Source organism: Barbus barbus (assembly GCF_936440315.1).
Source record: "Barbus barbus genome assembly, chromosome: 8".
Lineage (NCBI taxonomy): Eukaryota > Metazoa > Chordata > Actinopteri > Cypriniformes > Cyprinidae > Barbus > Barbus barbus.
In genome coordinates this window covers 27,616,673-27,640,062 of record NC_136736.1, presented here as the reverse complement: position 1 = coordinate 27,640,062, position 23,390 = coordinate 27,616,673, and the positions used below count along the sequence as shown (strand labels likewise).

Genomic DNA, 23,390 nt, shown 5'->3' with positions numbered 1-23,390 from the left:
TCTGATTGGTGGGCTTGAGGTTTGGCGTCATTTGATTGGCAGGTCTGCGCGGTGGGCGGGGCTATGTTCTGTGCTACTCCGGGTTTGTGGGAAAGTACTCTTTGATCGCAACCCACTACTGGACTTGCTGAAAGAAGACAGTAGCAGTAACTGCTTTTAATATTTGTACTTTTCTCCGCCGTGTCAAGCGCTGTTCTTCTATTAACCTTGGATTGAGAATACATTGCTTGAGGCAGCAGCACGTGTGTGAATTAGCGGCTCCGAAAAGGAACCATATCTGGTCAAAGTATTCAGCTGTCACATGCGCTATATATAGTGTGGGATAAGCGCTGTCTGAAGTAAGTGAGAAAGATAGGCGCTCCGGTACTAACACGCTTTGATTTCCTCAGCATTGCATAGCCATGAAACATACAAATAAGTATATTAATAGGACTGATGAAGCTCGGAGAAGATAAGATAGCCTTTATTTGATTAATAATTTTGGCTTGAGGTATTGAATGTATGATATATTTTCTACAGTAGCCTATGTTTTATCTTTATTTTACTCTCCTAGTCAAAATCAACACACTTTTATTCAAGAATCATTAATGGCACTTTTATTAACTGTAGTGAAACAGTAATTTGTGTGAGGAACTAGAATTGTGTATATAATAACTAGTCAAGACGGTGTGTTAATAATAAATTAGCATTATATAGTATGTTGGAGTTTGCTGGTCATTGTCCTTGTCTGTTGGATTCATCAAGGACAATGGAGATGAGAAGAACAGATGCCAGCCTTCAGTTTGACTAGTTTTTGTTTCGTGTAGATGTAGTTTAATAAATGACTCTAATGTTTAAGATCTTACTGTAGATATTTCTTTAAAATATATGTAGCATGTATTTTACAGAAAGCAAGCATAAGTCCAGTTTTCAAACAAAACATTTGGGAAAGAGACATTCAAAAGTATTTAAATAGTAAAACAAAGTATTTGTGCTTTACATGGTTGTTAAATGTTAGCAGTTACTGTGATGAAGTACACCTGTACGCTCTCCATAACTCATATGCTTTCCATTTGGCCAGAATAATCCACTTAAATACTGTGGAAAATCATAGACTTGACCTATAGATCATCATGAAGAACATAATTATCCAGCATCAAACAGCACCTTTTATATAGAATAGACCTAATAATGAATCTGTTTCTCTTGTCTTTACCAAGGTCTTGTGCTTGGGGGGGTCGAGAGTTCCTGCCTTTTTTATTGTCTTCTGTCCCCTTCCTGCATTTTATCTTATTCACCATGTTCCGTAAAGAGTTGGATAAGTACCGGGATGTGGATGAGGATGAGCTCTTGCAGAAGCTCAGTGAAGAAGAGCTCAGCAGACTAGAAGATGAACTCGAAGAGCTTGATCCAGATGTAAGTGCACTTAAATCTAAAATTGGACTTTAAGAGCTCTGTAAAATGAAACACAATTCATAAATGTGCTCACACAGTTCATTTGTCTCAGAATACTTTACAATATGAAAGATTAATAAAACTTTTTTTTTTTTTTTTTTTTTTTTAGCAAAACCTGATCTGTTTCTGCTCTGTAAATTTGGTATTTTGACTATAAGATGTGTGTTTTTTTAAGTATAATGTTGTTTGCTTGACTGGATGGGGTTTTTTGTATAATGATTTTCTGTCTGTATTGTGTTGTACAATCATTTGTTAGGTGGTGTTGTTTCAGTGGCATTTTTATTTATACAATGTTTCACTGTACTGTTTCATAGTTATGTTTGTTTGGCTGGATTGGGTTTTTATTGCATATCATGTTTGTTTGACTCAACTGTGTTGCTGCCTAGTCTGGTTTATTATGTGTTGAGCATTGCTATTATTGTTTGAGAAGACCACATAATTCCTGTTGTTGTTGTTTTTGTCTGGACTGTGTTGTATCACACTGGCGTTTCTGAGTTTAGACTATCATGGTGAAGTCAGTTTGAGAGGACTGTGTTATTTTACAGGGGTTGGAGCGTGTGCTGTTGTATTGCAGTGTAGTGTTTTTAGGGAATGTGTTCTTTTTCTCACTCAGACCACAGTTTTATATTTGCTCTTGAGGAATCTGGTTTGACTCCAGCATCTAAGCACTTCTTGACAGATTTAGACACGGAGGTAGGATAAATGTCCAGCATCAGAGAGGAGAGAAAAGAGAATTTCTTCTCCCAAACTGTTCAGCCAGAGGTGCAGAAGTTTACCATAAATACTAGTGCTGGAACAAAAGTTAATCTGCTCATATGTAACAAAAACTAAACATCCCCCACCAAAGCAGAGCCTTTCCCGAAACACTAAATCGTGCTGTAAATGTTTCAGTTGAAATCTCTACTTTAACGATTTTAAATGTCACTTTAGAATTAATTGGAGTCTCCATTTGCTCAGTTTTATCTGCACTAAGAATAAACAATACTAAGGTGTCCTGTAAAGCTCTGTTCTCTCCAAGTTCTCTCTGAAATGCTGTGTGTTCTGGATTCTGTCATCGCATTTAACATGCACATATGTACACATGCTCTGTGGCTGATAGGCCCTGTCTTAGAAGAAAGTTATCATTGCTCTATGTATTTAAGGTGGTGGTGGAGGAGTTTGCCTTTTCTGTAAGTGGGTGCAAATGAGAAGACCTGAGTTAAGTGCAAGCTTCAGAAATCTCTCATAGCCTGTATCAAATAGTTGCAAAGAGGACATTGATGGGAAATGGCCACTGTACGATGTACAGTAATGGTATTACCTTAAGATACCAGATATGGGAAGTTTATATTTTACTGTACTGGACCATTTTACATTCTGTTTTTTTTTTTTTTTTAATGATATTTTAATGACAGATCTAATGTTTATGAATGATATTGTTTTCAGAACGCACTGTTGCCGGCAGGATTCAGACAAAGGGATCAGACCAAGAAAGCTCCGACCGGATCTTTCCAGAGAGATGACCTCCTCGCTCACTTGGAGAAACAGGCCAAAGAACATCCAGACCGAGATGATCTTGTTCCTTACACTGGCGAGAAAAGAGGCAAGAAGTGACTTAAATTTAGAACCATGGGCACTTTTGGAACTTTTAGAGACATAAACACTCTTCACACTCTCATTAGTTTGTAATTTGTCAACTAAAAAGTCCAATAGTGTATATACTGTACATCACAGGAGAAATTCTTTTTTATCCTGATAGCTATAAACATCGCCACTACACTGTCATTTCCAGCTTTTCGCTTGACATTTTATAGCGGAAATTACATAGCTCTTTTATGAAACCTAAATACAAACAGTTTCTATTTTACACTTATTCAACATAACGCAATTAAATTACACATAGGCATTGGAAATGATGCACATGAAGTGATTTTAACTTTTTAGTTTTATTCATATATCACATCTCATTAAACAAGAACACTCACATTTAATAAATAGTTTTAGGGGCAAAATTTGATGTTGAAATGATGCTGCATATGTAGGACAGTCAAAAATAAATGAAGGCATTTTTTCCTTCTCTCTCCATATCTGTGTGTAAATATGCATATGTAGGAAAAGAGTGGGTGCCTAAGTCCAAAGTTGTTGACCCAATCCTGGAAGATGTCACTCTGGAGCCTGAACTAGAGGAGGCGCTATCTAGTGCTACTGATGCAGAATTGTGCGATATAGCAGGTACAATACAAATGTCAGCAATTTAATTAATGTAACACCATTCCAAAACCATTTTATAAATTTGACTTTAAAATATAAATGTATTAGGACGTAATTCAATTCACAAATTTTAATGTTAATTCATATTCAAATGAGTGAATGCATCTGTAGTTTCATTGACTAATTCCCCCTTCCTGTGTGTGTATCTCACCGTGTGCCTTTCTCTGGTCTGTCCTTTAGTTTTCTCCACTCCATTTTTACATCTTCATTCCTCATTTTCTCTGTCCACTCCCCTGCTCCACCATTTCTAAGCCACGGATCATTCCAGTAGGTTTATTTGTAACATTGTATGCCGCTCTAACATTTCCAAAAACATTCTTAAACAGTAGTTCCGTATTTGAATGGCATGTTCAGAATATTATGTTGTCTGCATGATGATTTAAGTGTTATTTCAGGGTTGCTAAAAATGAAAATTCTGTCATTTACTTACCGTCATGTTGCTTCCAAACTTGTTTGACTATCTTTCCTCTGAGACACCACAATGAGCAGCAACATTCTTCAAAATTGTTTTGTGTTTCATAGGTGAAAACAAAAACTAAATCATACAGGTTTGGAACAACAGGGTTAATAATGAATTTTTGTTTTTAGGTGAACTAGCGGGCACATATCAATGCTTGAAACTGCGTATGCGAGTTTGAACTCTGTTTCTTTCATAACAATGACTCATCCATGTGCGCTAAAGACACATGGCTACCAAAAAAGGGGAACAAAGTTTTTCCTGCTGGCTAAAAAAAACCTCACAAGTCATTAACTTGCTCTCATTTAGCATGATGGAGAGGTTTAAAATGAGGTCTATTTTTTTCAAATATGGGATCATGTTTCAAAGACAGCAGGATTTAAGGAGTCGACTTAGTCTGAACAGCTTATATTCACAGACAGATTGGAGCTTCGTATGGGAATGAGGTTAGTTCAGTTGTCTTTGGCCCAGGGTCAAGAATCAGATGCAGTATACATTCCAGACTCATAAATTGCACTTTCCTCTTGACTCCCTATTCAGATGTTTTGCTGTACAATTTCATTTTTTATTCTGCACTAGTTCATCTGATGGCATTACTGTTCTGCTTGAAATATTTGTCGTCAGGTAAATGTGAATGTTGGGTTGGTATCTTGGAAAACGTAATTTTACGTATGATTTACATATGTTGTAAATTTTTCTGACATAAAATAAAGGAAATGGCCCTCTATTTAATCTTCAGCTTATTCTGCTTTTTTCCCCTGTATGTAAATTTGAAAAGCCATTTTGGGCATGCACACACTGATGAGTAATCAGCAGTATTACGAAGCACTGGCCAGCAGTACTATCGTCAACAAACAGGGCTTGAACAGTAAGTGAATATTCAGTCATCCTGTAATGTGTTTGTTTGATTTTATGCTTTTTATATGTCTGAATAATCATTTATGATCGAATTATTGATTACACTTAAAGGAAGTATACTGAAAAAATAAAATCTGCTGAAAATGCACTCGCATTCTGGCCATCCAAGATGTAGAGGAGTTTGTTTCTTCATCCAGATACAAATGGATCCTCTGCAGTGAATGGGTGCTGTCTTAATGTAAATTCAAACAGCTGATACAAGCATCACAATAGTCCACAAGTAATCCAAATGACTCCAGTCCATCAATTAATGAAAAGCTAAACATGTGTAATCAATCCATCAAGATGTTTTTAACTTAAAACTTGTGCTTCTGGCTAAAAACACCAGTCCTCTATATTGCTGTTTCCAGTGGAAAAGGTTGTTTGGTCAGAATCAGGAGAGAAATATTCACAGATCAAGCACAGTTTACAAGTGAAAATATGTTGGTGGATTTTCACATGAGAGTACAACACGGGATGGACTTTTTGACTAGATAAAGCATTATTATGGTTTATATGCTGGTATTTTGGCCAGAAGTGACAGTTGAAGTTAAAATGCCTTAATGTTGGATTTTTTTTTTTTACAAATATGCAGCTTTTTGCTTCAAAAGATGTTCATTGATGGACTGGAGTCATATGGATTACTTGTGGATTATTGTGATGTTTTTATCAGATGTTTGGACTCTCATTCTGACGGCACCCATTCACTGCAGAGGATCCATTGGTGAGCAAGTGATGTAATGTTCAATTTCTCCTAATCTGTTCAGATAAAAATACAAACTCATCTACATCTTGGGTGACCTGAGAGGGCATTTTCAACAAATTTACATTTTTTGAGTGAACTATTCCTTTAAACATGCCTGAATGTCAAACGCGTCTGCAAACAAATGGTGCTAAACCTTCTATGCGTAGTTTGAGCCATTATTGCAATTACTTTTAACCAGCTGGTCTCCAGGTGATTTAAAGTGTGTTTGAGCTATCGTTCTTTGCATCTTAGTTTGATATTTAGTTTCTTTAAAGCATTCCTGTAGCTTAAACAGTAGAGCATGTCGCTAGAATTGTTAAAATCATGTGTTCGATTGCCAGGGAATGCATGAATTTTAAGAATTTTTTTTATAAATGTAATGCATTGTTATATATATTTGATAGTGTAGCTTGGGATTGCTGTGAATAGATGTATACAGTGTAGAGTTTTACAATGTGATATAGTATTTTGTTATATATCTGGCACTGAACCATATAATTTGTTGTAATTGAGAGTTGTATAATATAAACAGGCGTAATCCAGTGCACTCAGTATAAACCAGTGCCAGACGAACAGCCCAATGACACAGATGTAGAGGAAACGCTACAGCGAATCAAGAGAAATGATCCAGACCTTGTTGAGGTCAACCTAAACAACATCAAGGTGCCACTTTCATTCATTTATTTATACTGTACTCTCTGTTGCATGGTGTCTTTATATGTTTTGATGGTTTCCCCCGTTATGTGTCCTCTCTGTTTTTTGGTGATTTGTAGAATATTCCAATCCCAACTTTGAAAGGGTATGCTGAAGCTCTCAAAGGAAACAGTGTTGTGGAACGCCTGAGCATCGTTGGCACCAGAAGTAACGATCCTGTGGCCTTTGTGAGTTACATAAAGAAGCATAGCATTCTCAAAATTCAGATTTTTCAAAAGCATTTTCCAAAAAGAAAATGCAGCATGCAGCCTATTTTTATATATAATTTTTGGAGTTGTGACCTTGTTATAACAATTAAAGATGCGATAGGTGATTGTCTTCAGAAACATTTTTTGTTATTCTGGTTGAAAGTCTCTTCACATCCTGATAGCAATCATTAAGTTAAGTGGTCTAAATGTATTTATCTGTATTTCTATATTCTGTGGAAGGTATAGGACCAAGAAATGTTCATCCAATCAAAACGCTCGGTCCGAGCGTTTTAATTGGCTTTCCTACCTGCCTGTCACCCTACCTTTTGGATTATTTCCTTAATTTTTATTGAAAATAAATGCCTTTCCGATGTGATACGAGATTTGAAAAGGAAGAAAAAAAAAAGTTTGGCAAAAGACAGACTCAAACCCGGGTCGATCGCGTCCAAAAACACAACGACACACGCTCTACCATCTGCACCACTGGCGCTGACGCTGAAAATGATTGACTCTGCTGTTCTTCTTCTGGTTCTTCCTGTACACCTTGATTGACAGATATCTTGTCCAATCAGCAATGAGTAATCTATTCCCAAACCAATGGCGCTGTCTCAAACTATACCTACCTCTTCCGGTTTGTCTGATTTGTTAATTTGTTTTCTGCCTTGTTCATTTGTTTTCGGGTTTGTCATTGTGTTTTCTTAATGTTATAATGTTTTCTGAATTGTTATTTTGTTTTTTAGATTTGTATTTGCGTTTGTAATTTGTTGTTTTGTTTTCAGAATCGTGATTTGTTTTGCACTTCTCGGCCACCGTACTAATGTGTTGTTTCTGAGATTTACTTCACTAAGTACACTATTCATCTACTGTTCTACCATTTGACTTTTTCAAATGAACTATTTTATTCAGTAAGAATGCATTAAATGGATTAAAATAAATGCCTTTTGAACTTTCTAAGAATCCTGAAATCATGTATCATGGTTTACACAAAAATATTGAGCAGCACAGCTGTTTTCAACGTTTTGAATTTTGAATTTTTGAACAGTAGTGTAGTGTAACGTTTAATGTTGTTTGGTTCCCAGGCACTAGAAGACATGCTGAAAATGAACACCACTCTGAAGAGTCTAAACGTTGAGTCAAACTTCATTACTGGAACTGGAATTCTGGCACTCGTGGAATCATTAAAGAGCAACACTACACTGCTGGAGCTAAAGATTGACAACCAGGTACACACACACACACACACATACACAGACTAAAGTCATGAGCCATTATCTGTACTGATCATAGGAGGAGCAATAGAAAGAATGAAAAGAGTTATTATAACCTGTGTGTTTTTATATGTTATACAGAGCCAGCCTTTAGGTAATAAGGTTGAAATGGAAATAGCTAACATTTTGGAGAAGAACACTACTCTGCTGAAGTTTGGATACCACTTCACCCAGCAGGGCCCACGCTTGCGTGGATCTAATGCCATGATGAACAACAATGATCTGGGTAAGAAACACACACACTAATATAGATTCAGTCGAATTTGGTATTTGTATGTGTATTTCAGAATGAACATTTATTGGTGTTAATTGTGTATATTTGTTGAAATATGCATAAATGTGGTCTTGTATGCTAGTTTTGCTGAAATAGGTAAACTACCATTTAACAGTTTGGGATGTGGGAGATTTTTTTGGCATTTATTTGGTCTAAAATACTATTAAAAATTATATTGTCTAATATTATTACAATTGACGAGTCTTTAGTGTCACACGATCTGTCAGAAATCAGTCTAATATGCTGATTTGCTGCTCAAGAAACAAATTCTTGTTTTTGGCAATGTAGAAAGCATTTGTTCTGCTTAATTTTATGGTTCTTTGATGAATCGAAAGTTCAAAAGAACAGCATTTATATTAAATTGGATGTTGTCACTTCTGATCCATTTATTGCAGCCTGACTGAATAAAAGTATTAATGGTAGTGTATGTACTGGTGTTTTCATGCCATGTATGTATTTCCAGCACGTGTAGTTCGGTCGGACTCGGTCGGCGCAATCACATTCACTCTGTCAGTCCCTGAGCTGGAAAGAGCCTTCTGTAAAAAGTTCAAGTTCACAACGAAACCCAAGTAAACAGAGTCTTGCCCTCTTTCTCTCTCTCTGGGCACTACCTGCTGTCTTTTGGCTCATTTTTGCCTCCTCGCAATCCCTCAAGCCTCTGGATCCTTTTGAACTTTTGTACTTTTCCTCAAGCTACCTTCTGCCACTTCAACTACCGCATTTTTCTCTGTCAGAGTGAATTCAAAACCTATCTCTCTCCATTATCTGGTTGTCTCTAGGTTTGTTTGTCTGTTGTGCTGTTTATCTGGCTGTCTAATGTTTTCTTCAGGTTTTAAGTCTTTACTTTCTTCTGCATTAAGAGATTATTCTGATGCCAACTCTACTAAAATATTATAGAAAATGTCCTCCAGCTAGCTATGCATGCAGAGCTTTTTCTTTAAGGAGTAGTTCACCCAAAATGTTAAAATTTGTTTTTTGTTTTGTTTTTTAAACATATCACTTCCTTCCTTCTATGCAGTGCAAAGCAAAAATGATCAGAATGTCTCAATAAAAGTGACTGAGCTCCAAAAAGGGCAAAAAGCACCATAAAAGTAGCCCATTTGACTTGTACTCTATATTCCAAATCTTTTTTGAATCCTATAAAAACTACTCTTTGAAATGAGTGAACTATTCCTTTAATTGCAATTTTACATTTCTGTCTTTCTACAAATGCAATAAGGATTGCCCAATGTCTAGCATAGAGGTTTTTTGAGAAATTGTAAGAATGTCTTTTAAAAGTCTTTAAAAAATATATATATATTAGCTTTTTAAAATATTTGTAATATATTTTATTTATTTAAACACATTAAACATTTAAAAACCAATGTGGGGTCAGCAGAAATGCTGGCAGGACAAGTAAAAGTGTAAATAAAAACCCAAAACATAAATGTTTAATGGTCAAGGTATTTGTAGACTGTTATAATGAAAGCAGTTTCCTCAATATTTCACATTTTTATGTCCTCAGAAGTGATCAACCCTTTTTGTTTTTGTGTGCAGTAAGAAAGAGAAGGCTTGAAGAAGGACCCATCTTTCCTAAATGTCGGACAAACGTGTAGCAGCATCAGGAACCCTCTGTGGCCTGGGACCTGCATCACACCCCATCTCATCCCATATCCTCCCTTCATTTCTGGCCCTTCCACAGATAACTCACAAAATCATCTAAAGGAAACATTAAAATCAGAATGCCTTTTTTCAAAGCCTCAGATCTGGAAACCCAAAGGCACCACCCTCTGTTTACCAGACACAGTTACTCATGGCAGAGTGTTTTAAAAATGTGTAAACTACCTGCCATAACATTAGCAGGAAAAATCATCTACTTGTGTTGACGGAAGCAGTAAAGATGAAAATGACCCTCAATTTATCACAATGTTCTCAGTTGACATAATCTTCCCATTGTAAACAGTTTGACCCTAAAGCCAGCCATTGTGCAGTGTTTGGATGCACACCAAGAGCATCAAACTTCAAACTTGACTGATTGTAGCTGTGGTTTTGCCTTGTCCGGGCCAGTTTGAGTCTCACTCTAGTGGTAGTTCTCGCACACATTGAGTAGAAGCATGTACTGTGTGTTTTTTTGGGAAATGCTATAATTTTGAGCTGTTCCTCTGTGTTAAACAACTGGTAAATGTGTTGCTATACAAATTCATTGTTGGAAAGTCACTGTACTGGTGGTTTCTGGTACTTTGTTATGCAGCAAATACCAATGAGAGTGCATTGTTGGTGTATATTTGTATAAACTCGCATCGCCAAGTCGCCAAACAGCTCATGTCGCCTATAGTTGCGTTGAAAATTGAATACAAATTTCCAGTCGTTGCAAATCACTGTCAGTGTGAACATACCTGTTGTTTACCTGACGACAGTATAAGATCTAAGATCTGTGTATTTGCACCACTCCAGTATATTTATGAATCTATGTTTAATGAGGGAAAAATCTCCTTTTCATGTTTAGGGCAAGCTGTGTTTCATTTTACACAACTAGCAGTAAAATCTCTCATATACTAATGGTCTCTCTCGACGATAACCACTTATCATTAAATGATTGTGATTGGTGTGTATACAGTGTTCTCTATAGTCTTCCTCATGAAATGCTTTTTTACTTTTAAGTGAGAATCGTAACACACAATAGAAAACCTATAATAAAACTATATGTGCTATTGCCTATGCCTGCTCTCATGAAGTAATTTCCAGGTTATATTTCACCCAAAATCAAAAGAAATTATATTTTAAGAACATCAGAAAATTATTTCTAGTTTTAGGATAAAACTATCAAGATTTTGTTTTTTGCTTCAAACTTTATTTAATAAATATATATTGCTATAAACAGATTGTTGTGCTGATAAAAGTCAAATCTGTATGTGTTAATGTTTGCAGTTCTTTCTTCCTGGAAAAACGTATTTATGTAATGAAGCCATATTTTGAAGATAATCACATTAGGCAATTTCATGATTCCTGCTTTCCGGCCCCAAATTTAAAACCTTAATATGATTAAGATATTCGATTAAATATGTTCCTAAATTAATTTTACAGTTTGCACACATCTATCTTTAGTTGCAAATGTTCGCACTGTTGAGCTCTTGTACAGGAATACTTAAAATTGCACTGAATGATTTTAACAATACAATTATTTTGCTAAATATAATTTCTTTTTGATGCGTCTTGATTGAGAAGTGAAACCTGGTCATTTCTTGGCAGTTTTCCTGAGACTGGGCATCATTTGCGATCTGTCATGTGCAGTGATTTAGCAGAGTGTGTGTGTGTGTGTGTGTGTGTGTGTGTCTCAGATATTTGTTGTCCGTGGTCGGGCCTCTCTTCACACTCTCCCAGCACAATAAATGTCCGTATGTTTTATGGATGTAAACATGTTCCTACTGTTTAAAGGACAGAGCATTTATAGGACTTTTGGGGCCGTCATCTTGTTCAAAACCAAAAAGGGAAAATTCACTGTTGATTGTCTTGCCCTGTGTTTGGACTCAGGACCATAATCATTGCCATTGAGTGCCTGGGCTGGTGCACGCATGTACATTTTGTTAGTGCACCTTACTGTATGTGGTTTATTGAGGTAATAAAGACTGAAAACAATGTGTGGAAATGTTGCCCTCTGCAGAAACCTTTTTTTAATCACATTAATAGCTTTGCATCAGGAATACTATTTATATGCAGAAGATTAAAATGTTTTAGAATGACCAACAGTGCCACTTTGTGGTCTGGTTTATTAATAGTGGCTGCACAATACCAGGAATATGGAGACTTTGTATGTGTAACATAATTTGTGGCTTTGTACTTTCTTCAGAAGTTTAATCAAAAATGTATATAAATGTTTAATAGACGCTGTATACTAGAGGGTATGAAATTGCTGGTTAAAGTAAAAAAACAACAAAAAAAAACAGATTTTTAGTTTACTGCAGTGACAAATCAATTGTTAATATGGAAGTATACACTACTGTTCAAAATAATGGTAAGATTTTTTTAATATTATTGAAAGATTTTCATGAATTTTATGCTCGCCAAGGCTGTATTCATTTGTACAAAAATACAGTAATATTGTAAAATATTAATACAAATGAAAATAATTATTTTCTATTTTAATTTATTCCTGTAATGGTAAAGCTGTTTTTTTTTTTGTGGAATACATGATACATTATTTTTTTACCCAGGATTTTTTGATGAATGGAAAATGCTAAATGCAAATGAATTTTTTTGTAACATTATCAGAGTCTTCCACTTTTTTTAAAGTGGGAAAGTGAATTATTTTTTTTTTTTTTCAATTTAATGGATCATAGCTGAATGAAAGTATTAATTTATTTCCAAAAAAAAAAAACCTGTTACTGACCCCACACTTCTGAACAGTATTACTATCAACTTCAGTTCATAAAATCTGCAGGTATAATATTACACAACATAAATCGTGTTAACTACACATTTTCTTTTTGAATATTGCAAATTCCATTCATTGCTGTTTTTTAGTATTATTGAAACACCAAAACTAGTTATGTGTGATTGGTTTATTACAATGCCATATACTCAACAGATCTTAAGACAGACATATCACTTTTTTTTCATCATCAGAGCCATTCATACACTTACGATTTTATTTCGTTTTGCTGCAAGCCAAGCAAACAGAATACGTTATTATTGCTGAGAATGTTGTAGATCACAGACGAAAATTCCCTCTGACTCTAGACCAGAGAAACTCTACAGTCCATTCGAAACACACAGAGCATCCCTGTGAAACGGAGTTTCAATCTTAAAATCATAAATCTTCGTAAATTCAGAATCAGTCGTAAAGCACAAAAACGGTCCGAGAACGAACGCAGTCTCGACAACACTGTTAAACTGAATTGAGGCATTTAATGTTACAGACTGATGAAACTACAGTGCAAGTGAGACAAGATATGCCAGAATGAACTAAATGGCGTAGTGACAAACGTACAAAGTAGTTGTCATTTAGCTTACAGCGTGGGAGAATGTTATTGCCTTCTTTATCTGGTTGCAATCTCTGCAGCGACAAAAACAAGATGTCAGTGAACACACAAACACTTATGGACACATGCAAGACCAGAATGTCTTCAACCAACTACTTTTTTCTTCATATCGAACGCTAAATGAACGTGGAAAACCTTATCGATTGGTGATACAAAACAGTGGAATAGACACTCGAACAATTCATGCATATATATTGCTGTTTACGTATTGAATAAGAAGAGATGTGATTCAGGTTTCCCTGTAAAGATAAAATATGGCTTATATTCTGATAATTATTAACCCCTCTTGCTTGATTGATTGACCTGTCACTAATATCTAAAGCTCCTCGCGAATTGAAATGTGTGAAAGGTAAAAGGTGTTTTGCTCTAGTGTGCTCTCTTCTTGCCGAAGTCAGTACACGTTAAAATAATATCTAAAGCTGCGTGTGCTTGAGATTATTTAGGAAATTACTTCTTCAGCATGTCCTGCAGCGGGCCCGGTAGATACTTCATAACCTTGTCCATGATGTTTTCCTCCTCGTCGTCATCTCCGCAGCCGGATGGTACTGCTTTCTTTGGACGGGTCAGACTGCCTTCGCTCGCCTGCTCCATCGCCTCCTGCGCCTCCGCTTCGGCTACCTCGCGCTTCTTAATGCCATACTGATACACAAACATAGAGATGTTGCAAAGTTGAAATTAAAAATTTTGTGTGAATAAAAAAAAATTCTTCAAGGGACAGTTCACCCAAAAATGAAAATGTTGTTCCTTCATTCTTCTTCAGAACACAAATTAAGATATTTTTGATGAAATCTGAGAGCTTTCTGACCCTCTGTAGAGAGCAACGCGACTGACATGTTTAAGGCCCAGAAAGGTAGTAAGGACATTGTTAAAATAGTCCATGTGACACCAGTGGTTCAACCTCAACACGGAAGAGAAGAATTGTTGAATGAAGTTGTTATTTTTGTTATCTTTGCGCACAAAACAGTCGAACCGCTGATGTCACACAGACTATTTTAATGATAGTCCTTACTGTGTTTCTGGGCCTTGAATGTGGTAGTTGTGTTGCTGTCTGTGTAGGTCAGAAAGCTCTCAGATTTCATAAAAAAATATCTTTATTTGTGTTCTGAAGATGAACGAGGGTCTTATGGGTTTGGAACGACATGAGGGTAATCAATGACAATCTTCAGTTTTTGGGTGAACTATCCATTTAAAATAAGGAACTCGGACACAGTTTAGACTGTACTTACAAAACTATCAATTATGCACTTTTGAGTCCAAACATTTGAATCATATGTGATATTACTTTGAATGATTACTGTGCTCATATACCATGATATGTGTGTGGTACTTTAGAAAATATCATGGTACTACCATGGTACAATGACGCATACAATTTTGCCAAACGTTTTAAGAACTAACTACAAGTTGTGTACATTATTCTCTCGGAGAAAAAAAAAAAAAATTTTTTACGTTTTTTATTTTAAATTGTCATCAAAGGCATAGTCCATCCACAAATGAAAATTCTGTCATCATTTACTCACCCTCGTTTCGTTCCAATCATGACTTTGTCTTCTATGGAACCTTTTTCACACACTGTGACGACTTGCTTTCAAGTTATTTACATCAGAAATCTAGCAAAGTTTTTTTTATTTTACATTTTCATTTTTAAAAATGTTATATACATTTATAACACAATACTTTGTTTTATTGTCTTGATATTCGATTACAGAAAACTGGTTATCACTGCTGTGCAAATACAGTAGTTGAGGGAGTGCCAGCAAATTTGACATCTTTCCCTCTTCCATTTAAAACATAATCTCTCGATAATTTGTTCTTCTTTTGAAAAGCATAAGAAATGCTATTATGGACTTTTTTTCTTTTGCTATTGGAGCAAAGGGCAACGCAAGAATTGTGTTTGTTGTAGTTTCAGTTCACCACTGTAGACGTTTACCCAACTATAAGCTTCTGAGAACCCTTGAAATGTGAATAGGGTCCATAGATTATATTTTGTTTTGGTTCCAATTGACTTTGATTAGTTTTTGTCCATATAATGGAATTCAACAGAGAACCCAAACTGTTTGGTTAACAACATTCAAAATGTCTACTTTTATGTTCCACAGAAGAAACAAAGTCTCATAAGTTTGGAATGATGTGAGGATGAGTAAATCATGATGCAAGTTTTCCTGTTGGTCTCTAACCTTGTCTCTGATGCCCTGTCTTAAGCCTTCCCTCTCTGCTTCCATCTTGGCGTGTTTGGCCTTCCTCTCATCCTCTTCCTGTTTCAGAGCTTCCTGTCTCTCCTCTTCCTTCTCTTTTTCTGCTTCAGGATCTTTCTCCTCCTCTCCTCCCAACATTTTACCAACATCAGGGGGGCCTCCTGCAAACACATAAGAGTTAGAGATTATAAATTACAAACAATTTATGTAAATTGTGTTTTTTAAAATGATGATTGGATGCAATTACAGAAACGGTGTAACTGCTATTTATATGCGACAGTTAAAGCTTAGATATTTCCAAACAGCTTTATTAATGTAACAATACGTGAACATGTAAGTGTATACTATTTATAGACAACGTGTTGAGACTTGATGCTGATAATCCCAATTACCATTCATAATTTGTGGTTTGATAAGTGTTTTTGTTTTTGTTTTTTTAAGTCTGTTATGCTTCTCACCAAGGCTGCTATTTGATCAAAAATACAGTAATAATACTTGTTTTCTAGTTGAATGTATTTTAAAATGTTATTTCTGTGATTCAAAGTTGAATTATTAGCATCATTGCTCCAGTCTTCATTGTCACATGATCCAGAAATCATTCTAATAAGCTAATTCAAGAGACATTTCTTATTATTATCAATCTTGAAATATATTTTTGTGAAAGCCATAAAGCATGGTTATTCTGATGAATAGAAAGCTCAAAGTTATTCATGTATTTTACAGTCACTTTTGGTCAAAATGAATCCTTGCTGATTAAAAGTATTGATAAAAATCTCCCAAGGTAGTAATGAAATTTCATTGGTTTTCTATCAACTGAAAAACACGATGACAAGTTAGAACAAAAGTCAAACAGCCCAACCAACTCAGCAAAATAAAGTTCACTTATATAAATTCACCACAGCAGGTCAAGTAACCTGGAGGCACACAAACACATCCCAGAGCATCCGAGAAAAATATCAGATGAAGAATCAATCCAACCACTGAAAGAAGTCTGTTCACTGGATTAAACGGAGCATCCTAGCAGGGACAGGAATAATTCATGGGTTGGTCACAGTCCCGGGGAGGCCACACCATGCCTCAACACGCTTCCAAATATATACAGAGGAAATGTCACTTTGCAAAAGTCCTGGCCACCATCCTCATGTCTCTAGTAATACACAGAGGACATCATATTCAGATCTCCCAAGCAAAGTCTGGAATTTGAAATGAGGATATATGCGACAATAATCTGGCTTTGTGTGATATGTGCTACATATTGAAACACACACGCAGATCAATTTCTGTGGTCTGGCTCTCACCACCCACTGAAACACAAACTCTACATCATCAGAACATTACACCACAAGGCGAAGAATGTACTAACAAGTGCAATATCAAGGAGCAAACTCATCAAGAATGCTCTGAAAGCCTGTGGCAATGCAGAACGGGCCTTTGTTAAAAGCTTTTGTTAATGTACAACACTTTTGCTGCTATTGAGGTGTGATACGGGTAAGGTTTGGTGGTATGGGTAGGTTTACGAGTTGGTTAAAAGGTCAGAAGTATACAGCGAACATAGTTTAATCTGTTTAAATTACATTGGGATGTGTTAATAAATGAACAGGTTCTTAAAAAAAACATTTCTCCTGTTGATGTATGAGTCAAGGAATGTCCTGTTTAATGATATACAGTACTAAACTAATTTGAGAGATTACAATGTGTTAGCTAAACATAAACCGCCCTTTACACAAATGTTGTTACAACAGCTAAAAGTCCAGTGCCCATAAAGGTACTGAATGATTAGTAAAGATTTATAAACATTTACAAATGATGAATAGTTTCCACTTCAGATTAGGTACTGCAAAAACATGAACATATGATTAATAAATGATCTGTTAATATGTGTAAATAGTAGAAGCCTACACAACAAACAAAGATCAAATATCTGACACCTACAGACTGTGATGAGTTAATGAATATGTTAATATAAATAGTTTGTAAAGTGCTTAAAATTATGATTTTTTTCACAACATTATGTGTATATGTAAAAAAGAGCATTAGGTAATATATGAACAGGTTTAGTGACATTTGTTAGCATTCTAAAGTATGTTAATAAGCTTTTAATCATTGCATAATTTCTGAATATATTTAAAACGTGCAGGATTGCATGAATTGAACATTTAAAGTCATAGGTGTGATATTTGTCTATGTTTCTTAGTATATATGTATATTATGTCTGTGCCTCTCAGTGTCTGTATATGTTCTTGAGTGCCTGTTTATTTTTCAGTATATATTGTTGTATGTATATGGAAACCATGTTTTTGACTCCTGTGAGTGAATTTGGAGTATTTGTAATCCATAGTTGATCCAACATAGTGAAAAACAAAAATTCACCAATCTGGTTAATATTACAGTGTTAACATATGGTGTTGCATGTGCTCCCTTTCCGCTTTTGTACCTCTCAACAGATGGCATCAAAATGGTTCTCTGTCTGAAATGTTAAACCAAAGCTGCTTGTTTTTTCGAGTCTATGATTGAAGACTCACTGTCACTAATGTATCAATTTAAGTCTTTTGAAATATCTATTTTTGGGACTGTTAGGGCAGCTGGTGCTCTTCACACTGTCCTCTGCTTCAGTCAGCTGCTCTGTGGCCCTGGTCCAGCGGTGACATCAGCTTTTCTACTTTAAACACTCTCGGGTTCGAGTCTGAAAGCGCTGAAGCAAATATTTGAACTGCATGGCCATTTGAGCATCCACATCACTATACACAAACAAGCTCTCACATACAGCATAGGGAAGGTGAGAGATGGTCCGTTATTATATGAACATAACCGAGCCTTGCACAAATATACTGTGGTGGTGCCTGTGGCCTGAATGATAACAAATATAATCATGCACCATGCTATTTATGTGGTATTGCATGGTATTTCAAAGAATTCCATGGCATGTTCCACAAATGTGACCCTGGACCACAAAACCAATCATAAGGGTCTGAATAAATATTTGTTATTTTGTTTTTGTCCCCAAGAATTAAAGACACATATTTTTCTGTTGTGAGATTTATTAGACATGTTTGCTAAACTATTATATTCCATAAAATTAACTTAACATGAAAACTAGCAAGTTGTGGTCTGTCTCATCTCAGAGATCTTGACCCTTTGGATTAAACCATTAAATACTGTAATGTCATCATTCTGACAGACTGTCGAGTTTATCGTTCATTGTAGTAAAACTAAAAGTGTTGTAAATCAAATTTTAATAAACAAAACTAAAACAAAAACAGAATTTTTAGCTCTTACGCAATGCAACCCTGTTATCACATGTCTTCCCCATTACAAAATATGTAACATTACTTAAAATTGGTGACAATCAGGAAGTGGATGTCATGGCATAATAAATATCTCTAAATTGTTTTAATCTTTCTTTGTGGTACTCTATAATGGCAGTAGATGGTAACTCAGAGAAGAAGAGTTGTTGACTAAAGTCATTCAAAGGAGGGGATAGTTTAGATCCAAATTGCTATAGACCAATCTCTATTCTTCCTTGCATCTCAAAGGTCTTCGAAAGAATTATTAATAAACAAATTATTCACCATCTCGAATCTCATCATAGTCTTTCCGAAATGCAATCTGGCTTCCGAGCCGGTCATGGGTGCATTTCAGCCACACTTAAAGTTACAAATGACATCATAGCTGCTATTGATCAAAGACATTATTGTGCAGCAGTCTTTATTGATCTGGCCAAGGCCTTTGATTCTGTCAATCATAACATCTTAATTGATAGATTAAGGAATTTGGGATTCTCAGATGATTGCCTTGCTTGGTTCACAAATTATTTTTCTGACAGGTTTCAATGTGTTAAGTCAGACGGCCTACTTTCTAGTCATCTGGCTGTCTCCATGGGGGTGCCTCAGGGATCAATTCTAGGGCCGACTCTATTTTCTGTATATATTAATGACGTTGCCCTTGCTGCAGGTGATTCTTTGATACACCTCTATGCAGACGACACCATCCTTTATACGGCTGGCCCGTCGTTGGATACTGTGGTAAAAAATCTTCAAGAGAGTTTTAATAATATACAATATTCACTTCGTTCCCTTCAACTGCTTTTAAATTCTACTAAAACTAAATGTATGTTTTTTAATCGATCTCACACTGTACCTACCTGTCCATTAAGCATCACCACACTAGATGGGTCTGCTATAGAACAGGTAGACAATTACAAATACCTAGGGGTTTGGTTAGATTCTTCTCTTTCTTTCCAGACCCACATTAATCAGCTCCAAACAAAAATTAAATCTAGGATTGGCTTTTTATTCCGTAATAAAGCCTCTCTTACTTTCCCAGCAAAACTTGCTCTTGTGAAAATGACCATCCTTCCGATTATTGACTATGGTGATATTATTTACAGAATTGCTTCAAACTCTCTTCTTAGTAAACTAGATGTTGTATATCATACTGCCATCCGTTTTGTCACCAATGCTCCATATAATACCCACCACTGCAACCTCTATAGTTTAATCGGTTGGCCTTCATTACAGACCCGACGTAAAAAACATTGGTATCATTTTATCTATAAATGTCTACTGTGTAAAGCCACACCTTATCTAAGATCACTAATCTCGAGAGCTACCCCCTTTATGAACCTTCGTTCAAGTAGGTATATCATTTTGACTGCTAATAAAGCCCGTACCTCCTTTGGCCGCCTTTCTTTTCAGTTCTCCGCTGTTAACGATTGGAATACACTTCAAAAATCTCCGAAGCTTGAATCCATTGTCCCATTATTTACATTTAAATTATTATTAGCAAACACATTGTCAGACCATTGTACGTTAACTTTAATTTTTTATTTTTTTTTCACCTTTTGTATTACTTGTATAAATTTGTAAATGTTTGATTTGTTTTGTCTTGTAATTACATGTGTAACTTTTGTACCTCGACGCTTTTATCTTGGCCAGGTCGCCATTGTAAATGAGAAAGTGTTCTCAATGTGCTCACCTGGGTAAATAAAGGTTAAATAAATAAAAATAAAAGTCGCTATTTTTTATTTATTTTTTTGCACACGTAGCTTCATAGGTTGCACCACTGATTTCACATGGACTATTTTGTCAATGTTCTTGGAACCTTTCTGGGCCTTGAACGTGGTAGGACCCTTGCTGTCTATGGAGGGTCAGAAAGCTCTCGAATTTCATCAAACATATTTTCATTTGTGTTCCGAAGATGAACGAAGGTCTTACGGGTTTGGAACGACATAAAGGAGAGTAATAAGACTAATGGCAGAATTTTCATTTTTGGACGAACTATACCTTTAACCACTTGACTCCGTTACCCAAGAGAAAAGCACCTGGTCCTGAATTTGCAACAACATTTGCAAACCTGTTATACACTCTGCCATAGTTCATTGTAATTTAATTTCATTTGATCTAATTATTTTTTTTAGAATTACTACTCATACTGCTTCAGTCCTGGGCTGCTGATGCTAAACGCCAAATAGTGTCGCTTTGGACACTTTGGACACAACCTTCTCTCCGGTGCTTTAGTTGAACATCGGACGACTTCCAGAGAGCGCACGTGACCACTGCTGCAGCACTACAGCACTGACTCAAGTCTTTCGTTCTAATTTATAATCTCCCAGCGGGAATATATACACTCACCTCCCAAAGCTGCCTTCATCAGGAAATTCATGATGGCTTTTCAAGTGTTCCTGTCCTTGTGCTTGGCACTCCAAATCAAATGTATGAGACCAGAGATCGTACAGCCAGATCTGCAAACAAAATGAACGCTGATTTTATTATTAATAACTATAGCCTATATAATAATAGGTAATAATAATAATGATCATAATAATAGCAAAAGTGATGATAGCCTACTGCAGCTCAATAAAACATGCACAACTTGATCTGAACGTTTTGTCCTTCAGCTCACAAGGTGCAATGTGAAACCAGTTTTGCGCATGCATTTTCTTCCAGCGCTGTTCTTTGAGCAAAAATGACACAGCAAATATCATTTCCATCTTCCACAGTGACAGATAATCAAATCTGATAATCCGTGCAACTGATGCTGATAGCGACAGTCAGGCTGTCACAATAGCAACCCCATTGAGCAGAGCTAGTTTGATTCATTTGCATTACTGTCTATCACCACCGTGCGTATTTTAGATAGAAAATATGCCTATCAACTTACGGGGGTCCGAGATCCAGAAGGTAACTTGGACTTAACCACCAATGACTTTCTTAATTCAGTGCAGGACCGTCTATTTAATCATATGGCCCAAGCTCACCAGGATCTCTGCAAAGTGTTTTCGTTCCGACCTCAGTAGTCTTGGTGCATTACCTTACTTGAACCCCCGCCGCAAAGGCTCGGCTCTATCTTGCACACAAGCCGCTTTCAGCACCACCGTCGCTGGACAGCACCTGCTCGTGACCCGCGCACCTATAGCGTAAGAAATGCGGCGTAAATACCTGTTCAGTGTCCGCGAAGAGAGCAGTCAATCGCGCCGATATGGAAGTTGACGTGGGCCAGTTGTGAAGGATGTGTATTATTAACCCACTATGAGCATCCCTGAATCTCCAGGCGTCTCTTCCTGCTCGCCCAGCGCCTGTCAGAGCGTTGGCCAGGGGAACTGCAGCCGGATCGCAAGACGGCGAAAGCCCTGTGCATCACACACAGCCTTTTTCCATCAAAACATCCCACGTCCCCAGCCGGAGAGAGGAGCAATTGATTGGAGGTGCCGGTGGGAAATACGCCTCTGCCAGTGCTTAGCAGCTGATCCTTCCACTACTGTTGGAAGCTTCGTAGAACAGATGCTGTCAGACCTGGAGAATGAAAGATGGAAAGATCTTGGCCCCTCGTGACTTGGGTGTCGGAGTCGGAGTCTCTTAAGAGAAAGTGCTGATTCAGAATCTATGGCTCAGACTGGGCTTGCCCTTTACAGGTACAACCCATCTATATTATACCACATCATGGCCCGTAGCAAGATGAACAATTCTTTTGAAAGAAATAATACTTTTATTCACAAAGGAGGCAATAAACTCAATAGGAATCATTTATAAAAATGACTATTTCAAATAAATGTTGTTCCCGAAAGTTTTTTCTTTAATGGTTTCTAGAAGAATATTAAGCAGCACAACTGCTTTCAACATTGATAATAATAAGAAATGTTACTTGAGCACCAAATCAGAAAATCAGATTGATTTCGGAATGATCAACTGACATGGAAGTCTGGAGTAATGGATACACAAATCATTTTGCCATTGCAGGATTTAATTAAAATATTAAAAAAGAAAACGGTAATTTTACAATATCACTGTTTTTATTTGGCGAGCATCTTTAAAAAAAAAAAAAAAACATTAAAAAATCCCATCATAATAATAATGATGATAAAAAATAAACAGTAATGCTTAAAAATGAGAAAAGAGAAGTTCGTTCTGAGAAAAGCTCTAGGTTAATTACTTTTTTGGTAAATAAATGAATTTTTGGACGATTCATTTAATGTGTGCAGAAAAAAACTAAATATGAACTATTTTTCAACATGTAAAAATGCATGATTTAGATGGCGACAAAATGCCATCTAAAGGTCAGCTTTACCCATTTGGCAATTACTTTAAGTGCTCTGCATTTACAAATTGGATGCATGAGGTCACCTTTCCCTTTCAATAAATAAATAAATAAAGATAGCTAAGAAAGAGAAAGAAATAAGAAAAATACAGGCATTTATATTCATGCCAGAACATGAAGTGGTATTTAGCAGGTGCTTTTAATCCAACGCATCTTGCAGTAGAAGTAATTAAGTACAGAGGCATTACATTTAAGCATAGAAAATGTGATTTTTCAAGATGTTAATTCAAAAAGCTGTCTGACACCAGGAAGAATAAATATCCAGTTAGACCTTAGGGACACAGTCACCTTTTAGCTGAGGACACACCACATGACTCTGCATGATTCAAACACACCCTCGCTCTTAGGGCAACACTG

At 36.3% G+C, this 23,390-nt stretch overlaps 2 protein-coding genes across 6 annotated transcripts; one reads left to right on the top strand and one right to left on the bottom strand.

Moving 5' to 3' along the window:
• The first annotated feature begins 53 nt into the window (after positions 1-53).
• On the top strand, positions 54-11,948 carry LOC306874159 (tropomodulin-1-like). Of its 5 annotated transcripts, XM_079423980.1 has the most exons (11): positions 71-338; positions 1,200-1,395; positions 2,860-3,016; positions 3,526-3,645; positions 4,920-5,009; positions 6,316-6,446; positions 6,557-6,664; positions 7,765-7,908; positions 8,035-8,179; positions 8,691-8,796; positions 9,764-11,850. In XM_079423980.1, exons 2-11 carry the CDS (start codon positions 1,279-1,281, stop codon positions 9,780-9,782), a joined length of 1,137 nt encoding a protein of 378 aa, XP_079280106.1. In that variant the 5' UTR covers positions 71-338; positions 1,200-1,278; the 3' UTR covers positions 9,783-11,850. The 5 variants fall into 5 exon arrangements, with proteins under 5 accessions (XP_079280107.1, XP_079280106.1, XP_079280109.1 ...); XM_079423981.1 differs by lacking the exon at positions 8,691-8,796 and having other exon boundaries at positions 54-338; positions 9,764-11,948; XM_079423983.1 differs by lacking the exons at positions 71-338; positions 8,691-8,796 and adding an exon at positions 341-363 and having other exon boundaries at positions 9,764-11,948.
• A 577-nt stretch (positions 11,949-12,525) lies between these two features.
• Positions 12,526-22,329, bottom strand: LOC306874158 (complexin-1-like). Its single transcript, XM_079423979.1, has 4 exons — positions 21,878-22,329; positions 21,071-21,180; positions 15,423-15,601; positions 12,526-13,884 (listed from the first exon to the last, which is right to left on the bottom strand). Exons 2-4 carry the CDS (start codon positions 21,099-21,101, stop codon positions 13,693-13,695), a joined length of 402 nt encoding a protein of 133 aa, XP_079280105.1. The 5' UTR covers positions 21,102-21,180; positions 21,878-22,329; the 3' UTR covers positions 12,526-13,692.
• Positions 22,330-23,390: the final 1,061 nt, after the last annotated feature.